Genomic DNA, 10000 nt, shown 5'->3' on the forward strand with positions numbered 1-10000 from the left:
GATCAGCTTTCAAATAAAAAAATCCCATCGAAAAAATACCTTTCTGTCACCGAAAAGTTATCTGCTACTGTTTACATGGAAGCGAATGGAAGCTGCGCTATGGTCCCGCGTGGGCATGTGTGTGAAATGCTTGCACGATGTGTGCACGGATCATGTACCAGGCGTGTGTAGAGTAGAGGTCTTCACAGGGGCCGACCCCGAAATTACCCGAGGACCCGAGAGACCCGTATCGGGTTCGGTCAGTGTTTTATCATAATCACTCGGAGCCGGGTTGGAAACGGTGGCATTTCCCTCGGAACACTTCGGAACACGGGACTGTAATCATCATGTGTATAATAACCCGAGAGGACCCGAGAGGACCCGTACTGTGTGTGTGATGTGTGTGTACTTTATGCTTTTTATGCAAACTATAAAGCAAGCAATCAATCAATGTGTGTGTGTGCGCTGGCGTGCGCTGCTGCGCTTAGGCTGCACTATGATCAGGATATACAGAACGGACTGGAGTTGTGTTTAACGTGTGTGCTGTGCTGTGTTTAGGCTGACCTAGGATCAGATTCAGGTCCGTTATTAGCCGCGAGGCAGCGACATGAAGAACGGCTGTAACTGTGAGATGATAATGCTGGTCTAAGATCAGATTTACAGCTGGGAAAAAAGAGCTTGGTGCGTGCGTAATGCATGCGTGTGCGTGATGCGTAGCAGCTTCTCAAGTTAAACCATGACAAACAAACCGAAAATGACATACCTCTGTTGAAATTAGCCTAAAAGTATTCCTGTATCCCTTGCATTTGTTTCTTCTGCCTGTCAAGCGCACGCCGCACAGCTGCCGTGAGTGAGGGATCTCGGTACATGAAAGGGGATTTTAATAATGATTTAATGGTCGGGTCTCTCGGAACCTCGGAAATAAAACGATTTCGGGACAACATGTCACGGGTTTCGGTATGTAAAAAAAGAAAGAAAGTCGGAACGGGACGGAATCGGACGAGACCAAGCAGGGCCACTCGGGTTTGGTTTTTTAATTTGATTATTATTTCGGAACGGGTCGGAAACGGACGAAATTTGATGGTTCTTTTCGATTTCGGTTCGCTTTTTTGGACCCGTGAAGACCTCTAGTGTAGAGCCGATCACAGCTTCCAAATAAAAAAGATCCGATTGAAAAAAGACCTTTCTATTGCCGTGCAGTATCTGCTAGTGTTTACATGAAAGCTAATGGAAGCTGCGAGATGGTCCCCCCTCCCGACCGGATACGGAAACCTGATCCGGTCGAAAATCGGAAATGCAGAAGGGCCGATCCAGTCGGCAATAAAGTTAATAAAATTGTTTCATAAGGATTAATAGCATATTACATCTTCGGGTTCCTCGGGCGCAGCAGGGCCGTACAGCGGCGTTTTTTCAGTTTCATCGGGGATGGCATTAAATGATAACTAGTCCTTTCCCTTCTATTGGCTCGTAGTGGGCACTGTTACGCCCGTTTATGCCCATATATGGTATTCTGTGATGTCAGTCAGTGATGTCAGTCATCTCCAAATTAGGGCACTGTTTCAGCATGCGGGTATATTAGATTTGGGCACTGTTTAGTATCAGTGATCAGTGATCAGTCAGCCATCTCCAAATGTGGGCTGACTGATGTCAGTCAGTGATGTCAGACCATCTCCAAATTTGGACATTGTTTCAGCATGCGGCTGTTACCATGGTGGCGACACAGTGTAGTATCATTGATGTCAGCATGCGGACAGACATTCCATACATTAATAGACAATAGACAATAGATAATGATAATAATAATAGTTATCTGTCTTTCTCTCTCTCCAGATGTGGATGAGTGTGTGTCTGGGGGAGGTGTGTGTCCTCGTCGTAGGAAGTGTGTGAACACGTTTGGAAGCTACATGTGTAAATGTCACCTGGGATTCAAACTCACGTACATCAATGGACGCTACAACTGCATAGGTAACACACGAGAGATGTGTGTGTGTGTGTGTGTGTGTGTGTGTGTGTGTGTGTGTGTGTGTGTGTGTGTACAATATTAAGTACCTTCAAATAACATTTCTCTAATCTCATCAATGTGTGCGTTTGTGTGCGTACGTGCGTGCGTCTGTGTCTGTCTGTCTGTCTGTCTGTCTGTCTGTCTGTCTGTCTGTCTGTCTGTCTGTCTGTCTGTCTGTCTGTCTGTCTGTGATGCAGATAAGGACACTCGATCATTCTGCTCATTGAATCCAGGCTCTCCAAAGTGCAGATGTAAAGATGGACTCTGTAAAGGTAACAGACTAATAACAATATTTGGTCATATCAACAAAAATATCTTTATCGTATATCACACACAGGGCAGAGAGAGGATGATAGCCTATAGCCAGTCGACTGATACATGATAAAGTCTGAATTGTGACTGTGACATGAATGCCCGCCCTGCAGGTGTAACATAGTAAGTCAAACATCCCTGATATCATGTACTGTACATTGAAGCATATCCATCATCACCTTTAATATTGTCTCCGACTCCTCTTGCCTCATCAGTACAATTACGGATTGATCAAGAATTCCACAACAGTTCCCTTTTTGTTCCTCAGAGGAGAAAAGCCTGGCTAAGACGCAGGGCATGTTTCTATAGTTTTTATTTTACTACATTTGTTTCAACCAATCACAACACAGGTTTCCATGAGGAATGTAAACAGGATCTGTAAAGCCTCAACATAGCTTCCTTGGGCGGTACTTCTTTTTAGACACACAACCGCCTAGGTCAAACATTTCCATGCCAAGAACTCCACGCTTCGGATGCACTGAAAGCGACGCGTCAAAACACCATTACTGGACGCTCCTCTCACTCCCGTAGAATGGAAGTGAGAGGCACCGATAACCACAAACCTGGGACAGCTGCATTTGCTGCATTTCACTCCCCTACTCTTTCACCTTGTTTCCTGTCCAATCTCCATTGTACTATAAATAGTTGCAGGAAAGCCTGTGCTACTGCCAGTGCGGCTGCAAGGTCATCAAAAAAAATGTGTGACTGTGTTGTATTGATGACACTGACCATGGCCATGTTCTCTGCAGGTGTACCCATGGTGACTGTACAGCCTCATACACCCAGAACTACAACCACGCCACCTAAGAAGACTACGAATCCCTCTACCACCACACACACCACCAGGAAGTCCACCACTACAGCCCGGCCACCTGTTATCACGACAACCAGCGCCATCCCCACAACATCAACAACCACACTGGCTACAACGACTACACCTACTACTACTACTAGGCCTACTACTACACCACCTACAACTACTACACCTACAATTATTACTACTACACTTAGTCTAACAACAACTACTGCTGCTACTACTACTTCTATACCTAGTACCACTATACCTAGTACTACTACTGCTACCACTACCACACCTGCTACTACTACACCAACACCTACCACCACTACTATACCTACAACGACACAAACTAGTACTGAAATACCTGCGACTACTAGTCCAGCTACTACAGAACTGGAGACGACCCCTGTTCCGACAACCACTGCAATCATCACTACAACTACTAGTACAACAACAACTACCACAACGACTGCTTCTACAACGCCTGTTCAAACTACAGCTGCTGCTAGTACTACACAGCCACCAGAAACTACACAACCTACCACCCCAACAATAACAACTACACAGCTGGCTACTACCGCAGTAGCCATGACAACCAGCCCGGCAAGAACAACTTTCTTGGCAACCAGCGCCCCTCCCGCTCCCCCTACCACCACCATGAACAACAGGATCAACAAGGACGTGACTCAAAGACAGAGGGGAGATGTACACAGTAAGAACATGCAAGCACGCACACACACACACACTGGGGATGGGACGATCAGCGTTATTATCGTTTATTGCGATAAAAAACACTCACGATAATCGCATCATGGAGATTAGATTGATCGTGAAATCGTCTTCCGTCATGCACTGGGACCAATTCACCTTTTATTTGCCGAGCTGCATATCTGGTACCATTTAAACCCTCTATTGGTAAAACGTACTGATAATATACGTACCTGATACAGTCTTTTTTTCCCCTTCACTTTCTACCAAATCTCTTTGCCAAAAAATAGCCGCGTTGCGACGCATTGTGAGCCGCGTTGGATTTTGGGGATATTTTGATTATCGCGATAATATTGTTCATATCATCCCATCCCTAACGCACACATACACACACACACACACGCACGAACAAACAAACAAACGCACACACGCACAGCAGTAACCTGTTACCACTAACCTGTTAACAATTAACAATGGCATTTAGCAGACACTCTTATCCAAGAGTGAGATCGGAATGAGCAAAGTAAGCATGACCTCTAGTCAAACAAGGCAAATAATAGAGGAAACTTGATACCAGATAAATATTGAACCCATCACCTGTCTAAACAACATGCTATCTAAATCGCATTCTTAACATTTTTAGTAGAGAAAAACTACTCCCAAACATTCCCAATCAAAAGTATAATCACATGTGCTTCCACACACGTGATATATATGCTACGCTGCCCCTGTGATCTGGCCTATGTTGGCAAGACCACCAGAAAACTTAAGACACGCATCAGCGAGCACAAAAGCTCCATTCGCAGGAATGACAGGGATTACCCCGTGGTCGTTCATTTTAATGACATGAAACATGACATTTCCTTAAGCTTTGTTGGTATGGAGGTGGTTTCATTGCCACCTAGAGGGGGCAACCACAACCTACTTTAAAGAGAAGGGAGGCCTTCTGGAGATTTACCTGTAATACCCTAGCTCCTAAAGGTCTAAATGATGAACTGTTACTAAATGTGATGTTGTGATTTTCTAATATGCCTCTGGTCTTCTTGCTATTTTTTATTCTATATAGTTGTTTAAAATGTTGTTTTAATACAAGACCCTAAAGGCCCATTCTCACTGGGCCAGATAACAGATCCAAAAATCTATTTCTCCAGATATTTTTTCCATTCAAAGTGGAAAAAAAATATCTGCCACAGATAAAAGAAATATCTGTGGCAGATATGTTATCTGTATCTACCATCCACTTTGAATGGAAACATATCTGGAGAAAGAGATTTTTTTTATCTGTTATCTGGCCCAGTGGGAATGGGCCTTTACACCTGTAATTTAACTGGTCTGACCCCAAGTACATATTGGATAACATTCACTGATATTGTATTGATTATCCATGTTTGTTATATTCTGCTTCCCCTATAGACTGTATAGGTTTTACTCTTGATTTTTTATTCTTGATTCTATTACCTTCTTTGTTGACTTATTTAATTAATTGTTTGTGGCTTTTCATGATATTGTTCTCTCAGAATAGTATTTTCTACTGTGGGTACCTTGTAAGTAAAATACCTTGTGCACCCACCTGTAAGGGGCACCCCCCAGTCTAGGTATCAGAGTGGTGTGGGGCTCTGATTGGCCCCCACCATCCTTGTTGTACCATATATCTTGGCTCAGTGCCATCTTGCTTCTTTATGCCTGATGAAGGTCTGAACGACCGAAACGTTGTAATACATTTATTGTGAGTGAAGACAGTGTGCAGGACTCTTTTTCTCCAATTCTCAACGTCACTGTTCCAACGCACCTGTCCTTGTAGGTGTGCAAAAGGCCTTCTCCTCTAAGTAGAGAAAAACAAATCTTTAGGAGCAAAACATGAGAACAAGCAACCAAGATATACTTTATACCTGCAACTAGCATCAAGAAGGTGTACAGGGAAGGAATCTTAATTCATTCAGGACAGCTAATATTGATCATTACTGTGTGTGTGTGTGTGTGTGTGTGTGTGTGTGTGTGTGTGTGTGTGTGTGTGTGTGTTACAGTTCCTCGCCAGCCGGGGCACAACCACGTGTGGGAGTTTGAGATCGAACCAGGAAACACAGCTGACGACCCAGGTAATAATGTGTGTGTGCGTTCATGTGCATGCATGTGTGTGTTTATGTGTGTTTGTGTGAACAGACTTTAATTTGACTCTGTGTGTGGCTTTGTGTGTGTGTGTGTGTGTGTGTGTGTGTGTGTGTGTGTGTGTGTGTGTGTGTGTGTGTGGGTTGCAGCCGCTGGTGTACTCCAGTGTACCTTTGAGCAAGGCATGTGTGATTGGCTGTCGGACAGAGAGGGGGACATGAGCTGGCAGACGGTACAAAACCCCACAGGTAACAAATCGACAATTGTTACTGATATAATCTTGTCTTTGATTCTTCATTCTTCTTGAAGACCATGATGTTATCTTCTCCTGAGAGTGTCAATAAGAGTTAGATTTCCCAACTGGCTGTACGTGCAGCTCTGATTGGTCAAACAACTGAACCCTTGCATCCCAATTAGCCCTATTCACGGCCCGCCCACTCAGCAAATTTCTCAGCAACTTCCTGGTGCTGACGTCAGTTTAGAAGGGGAAACTATAACAGAAATAGCTGGACTTAAAGCCAACAAATCATTATTTTGAACGGTAAAGTAAATTATAATGCTTTGTGTTCTTGATCATGCTAGCCGTATTTATTTAAATTTGCGATTTCTGTGTTAACTCTATGGGCTTATAGCAGGGTTTTCCCCTTCAAAACGTGACTTCAGCACCAGGGGGATGCTGAGTGGGCGGGCCGTGAATAGGGCTAATTCCAGGCCTGAAATCTGGCAAAGATCGTAAACATTTTGGGAAGAGCTTTTAGATCAGCTACTTTCACTATTTGACGTATAACAGAATACAGGGTTTAACGGTTAAAGGCTGCTTCAATTGGCTGCAAAGTAAGTGTAATCTACTCTCATTAACCGACTCACTTAAAACCCCTGTCTCTCCGTCTCTGTCTCTCTCTCTCTCTGTCTCTCTCTCTCTCTCTGTCTCTCTCTCAGGTGGGCGGTATCTTTCTGTCCCCGAGTTGAAGGCGGGACAACGGAGCATCCGAGGCGCACGATTGGCTGTTGCCCTCGCCCCTGCCTGGAACCACACCGATGTGTGTTTCTCCTTCTCCCATTGGCTGACGGGCCACCATGTGGGCGTGCTCCAGCTGTTCATCAAGAAAAGGGGGCGTGGTCAAAGGTAGGATGATTCCAGTATGAACAGAAAGGCCAGTTACCAGCAACTGCCCCAGCAATATCCTAGCAACCATCCTAAGAACCATCTTAGCAACTGTCTGGCCATCACAAAGTGGCCACCTACCAACTCCCTAGAATCAAGCGCACCATAGAAATGCCCTAGAATCCACCTAATACACTTTAGTCTAGCAACACCCTGAAATCCACATAGAACTAATTGGCAATGCCCTAGAATCCACCTAATATAGCACACCATAGCAACACCCTACAACCCACATAGTACACTCTAGCAATACCCTGGAATTCTGGTACACTCACAATAGAATCCGCCTAGCACACCCTGGTAACACCCTTGTATCTACCCATACACGTAGAAACACCTTCGAAATTGCCTCGTGTACTGCCCTAGTATCCACCTAGAAAACCCTATTTACAACGTCCAAGCGATAAACTGCAGTTGAAATGGTAACAAGTCCTTGTCTGATTGGATGAACTGTCACTCCGACATGACGTCTTATTGTGATTGGTTGTTGCAGGTATGGCCACGCCCTCTGGAGTCGGACGGGCAGTCATGGGTGGAGACACACACGCGTCACAATGTGGGGGGTGGAGAAGGTGAGACACACACACACACACACACACACACACACACACACAGACACACACACACACACACACACACACACACACACACACACACACACACACACACACACACACACACACACACACACACACACACACACACACACACACACACACACACACACACATACACACACACACACACACACACAAATGCAAAAATCCCTTTCTGACGGTTCCTTCATGCATGGTTCATTGTGTGTGTGTGTTTGTGTAGGTGTTGTTGAAGGCAGAGAGGAAGGGACGAGGACAGATCGCCATTGATGACGTCACTCTTAAGGGAGGAGCCTGTCAATGACATCACATCAGGGGGAGGGGTTAGGCACAATCCATGCCCAAGAAAAACTATATGTTACAGTTACAGTTAATACATGTTTATAAACAGTTTATTTATTTTCTTATTTAGTATTTAACAGTTTTACTTCAAACAGTTCAAATTCAACAACATATAATCATTTATGACAATCAATAATGTTTGATTAGTGAATAGAAACCGTATAAGAATCACTAAACGTACAACAACACTGTACATTGGAACTCACTTGAACACAAAATATTTATAGTGCACCAATGTTCCTAAATATAAAATGTAAATAATAATGATTATGTACAGTATGTGAGAGATAGAGTCTTGTCTTCATAAGGCCTAGGCCTGTATACATTGTTGTGAATAGCAAGCTTAAATTTTGATGTTTTTTAAACTAGTTTGGACGTCATTAATCAGAACCTCCTGTTCTGGGTCGTTAATAAGATTGTGTTCGTAATAACCTGTTGTCAACATCACATGTTTTGTGCCCCAGAAATTAACGGATTAAAATGTCCAGAGTGCCTCTCGCTGGCTCCATAAACGGCCAGTCTCTTATTTTGAAGGCCAGAAGTCCATAGCTTAAACACTTCCGGTTTGACGTCATCGCGTCATTCACAGGAAGCGGTCATCGTCCACGTGGTGTTGTGTAATGGCGGAACGGAGCTTTTCAACATGTGTTTTATAAGCGAGCATCTATTGCCATCCTCGCTTTGAAAGTGTTGTTTGGAGATAATGGACATTAAAGATGAGATTCCCCGTCTGCCTCAATGTTATGGGATTACTATTTTGTGCTCGTGAATCTGTGATGATGATAAATCAGCGAGGGAGATCGTCTCGGGACCTTCCGCGCATGTACCCGGTAGGATAACCGCCGTTACAGTAATATATTACTTTTCGCGAGACATCTCGGGAATGGCACTGCGAACATCAAAGGGAATTTCGCGAGATATCTCGGGAATGGAACTAAATCGGTTAAACATATTGGTTTCCATGGTAACTGGTACCATCAGACAAAAAAATGTATGTTGGACAATAATCTCACTACCCTAATTGCTTTATTGATGACAATATGAATAACATTATTGATCAGAGATCTAATATTCCCACTACTAACATGATAGGTACTGAATAATGATTCAATGTTATAGATTCTATTTTATACATTGGTTATCATGTAATATATGCCATTTTATGTATTGGTTATATGTATTAATATGCATGTAATTGATTATGTGTGCATTAGTATTAATGTTATTGGAGATATTGTCTTTGTATTAATTTAATTGATGATGTTTGTTACAGTATGTGTATTGCATTCATGTTATTGATCATTTCCTTATTGATGATGTGGATTTTTTATTAATTTGGACAGTTTTGTTCATTTGTATTTTCTTCATTTGGTTTGTTGCTTTTTTTAACCACTTTTCCTACAAGTACATTCAATCCCTCAGATACAGGACTAGTTTAGTTAATTCTTTCCTCCACACACATGTCTGTGTTGTCACTGCTGTTGTATCCTTGACTCACCTGCCAGTGAGTAGACATATCACCCTCCCCGCCCGGCTTCCCTCCCCAGTACACGGTCCAATAGTGTTCGTCTAGAGTAGACACTCGCAAAAGCCGGATGCGCCGTGGCGGATTCGAACCCCCAGCCTCCGCGGTGGCGGGCAGGCACTTTACCACTGCGCCACTGGAGCACTGCACAGTTCTGTTTATTGATGATGTAATGTTATTGATGTTATATTGTTCATTGATTGTGTCTAGAGGTATTAGTAAATGTTTGCTTGGCTGAATCAGCCAGTGTTTGAACAGAATGTCAAATAAATTAATGAAAGCGACACGTGGGTCACTGTCAATAAAGAAATACAAAATAAAAAAAGATTTATGTTACTGCCACCATAGCTTATCAAACTTTATTAAATTGGTTCAGAGTGAAGTTTTGAGCCGATGCTCTTTCTTCAGAAATGTAAACGTTGTATTTTAAATTATCAGAAATATTCAATATAATGAAAAGTGCAAC

At 43.2% G+C, this 10000-nt stretch overlaps 1 protein-coding gene across 1 annotated transcript in view; it reads left to right on the forward strand.

Moving 5' to 3' along the window:
• The window catches only part of LOC308297882 (nephronectin-like), a gene marked incomplete at its 3' end in the record, with an annotated part of 17945 nt that extends 9974 nt beyond the window's left edge, over positions 1-7971 (forward strand). Inside the window, exons 6-13 of the mRNA XM_080741447.1 lie at positions 1810-1944; positions 2179-2253; positions 3043-3804; positions 5825-5908; positions 6056-6154; positions 6846-7032; positions 7565-7643; positions 7891-7971. Coding sequence (XP_080597573.1) covers positions 1810-1944; positions 2179-2253; positions 3043-3804; positions 5825-5908; positions 6056-6154; positions 6846-7032; positions 7565-7643; positions 7891-7971 — 1502 coding nt within the window. The remainder of the gene's footprint in view (positions 1-1809; positions 1945-2178; positions 2254-3042; positions 3805-5824; positions 5909-6055; positions 6155-6845; positions 7033-7564; positions 7644-7890) is intronic.
• Between the last annotated feature and the right edge of the window lie 2029 nt (positions 7972-10000).

The sequence above is a fragment of the Nannobrachium achirus genome, assembly GCF_963921795.1.
Source record: "Nannobrachium achirus genome assembly, chromosome: 14".
In the NCBI taxonomy this organism is placed as follows: domain Eukaryota; kingdom Metazoa; phylum Chordata; class Actinopteri; order Myctophiformes; family Myctophidae; genus Nannobrachium; species Nannobrachium achirus.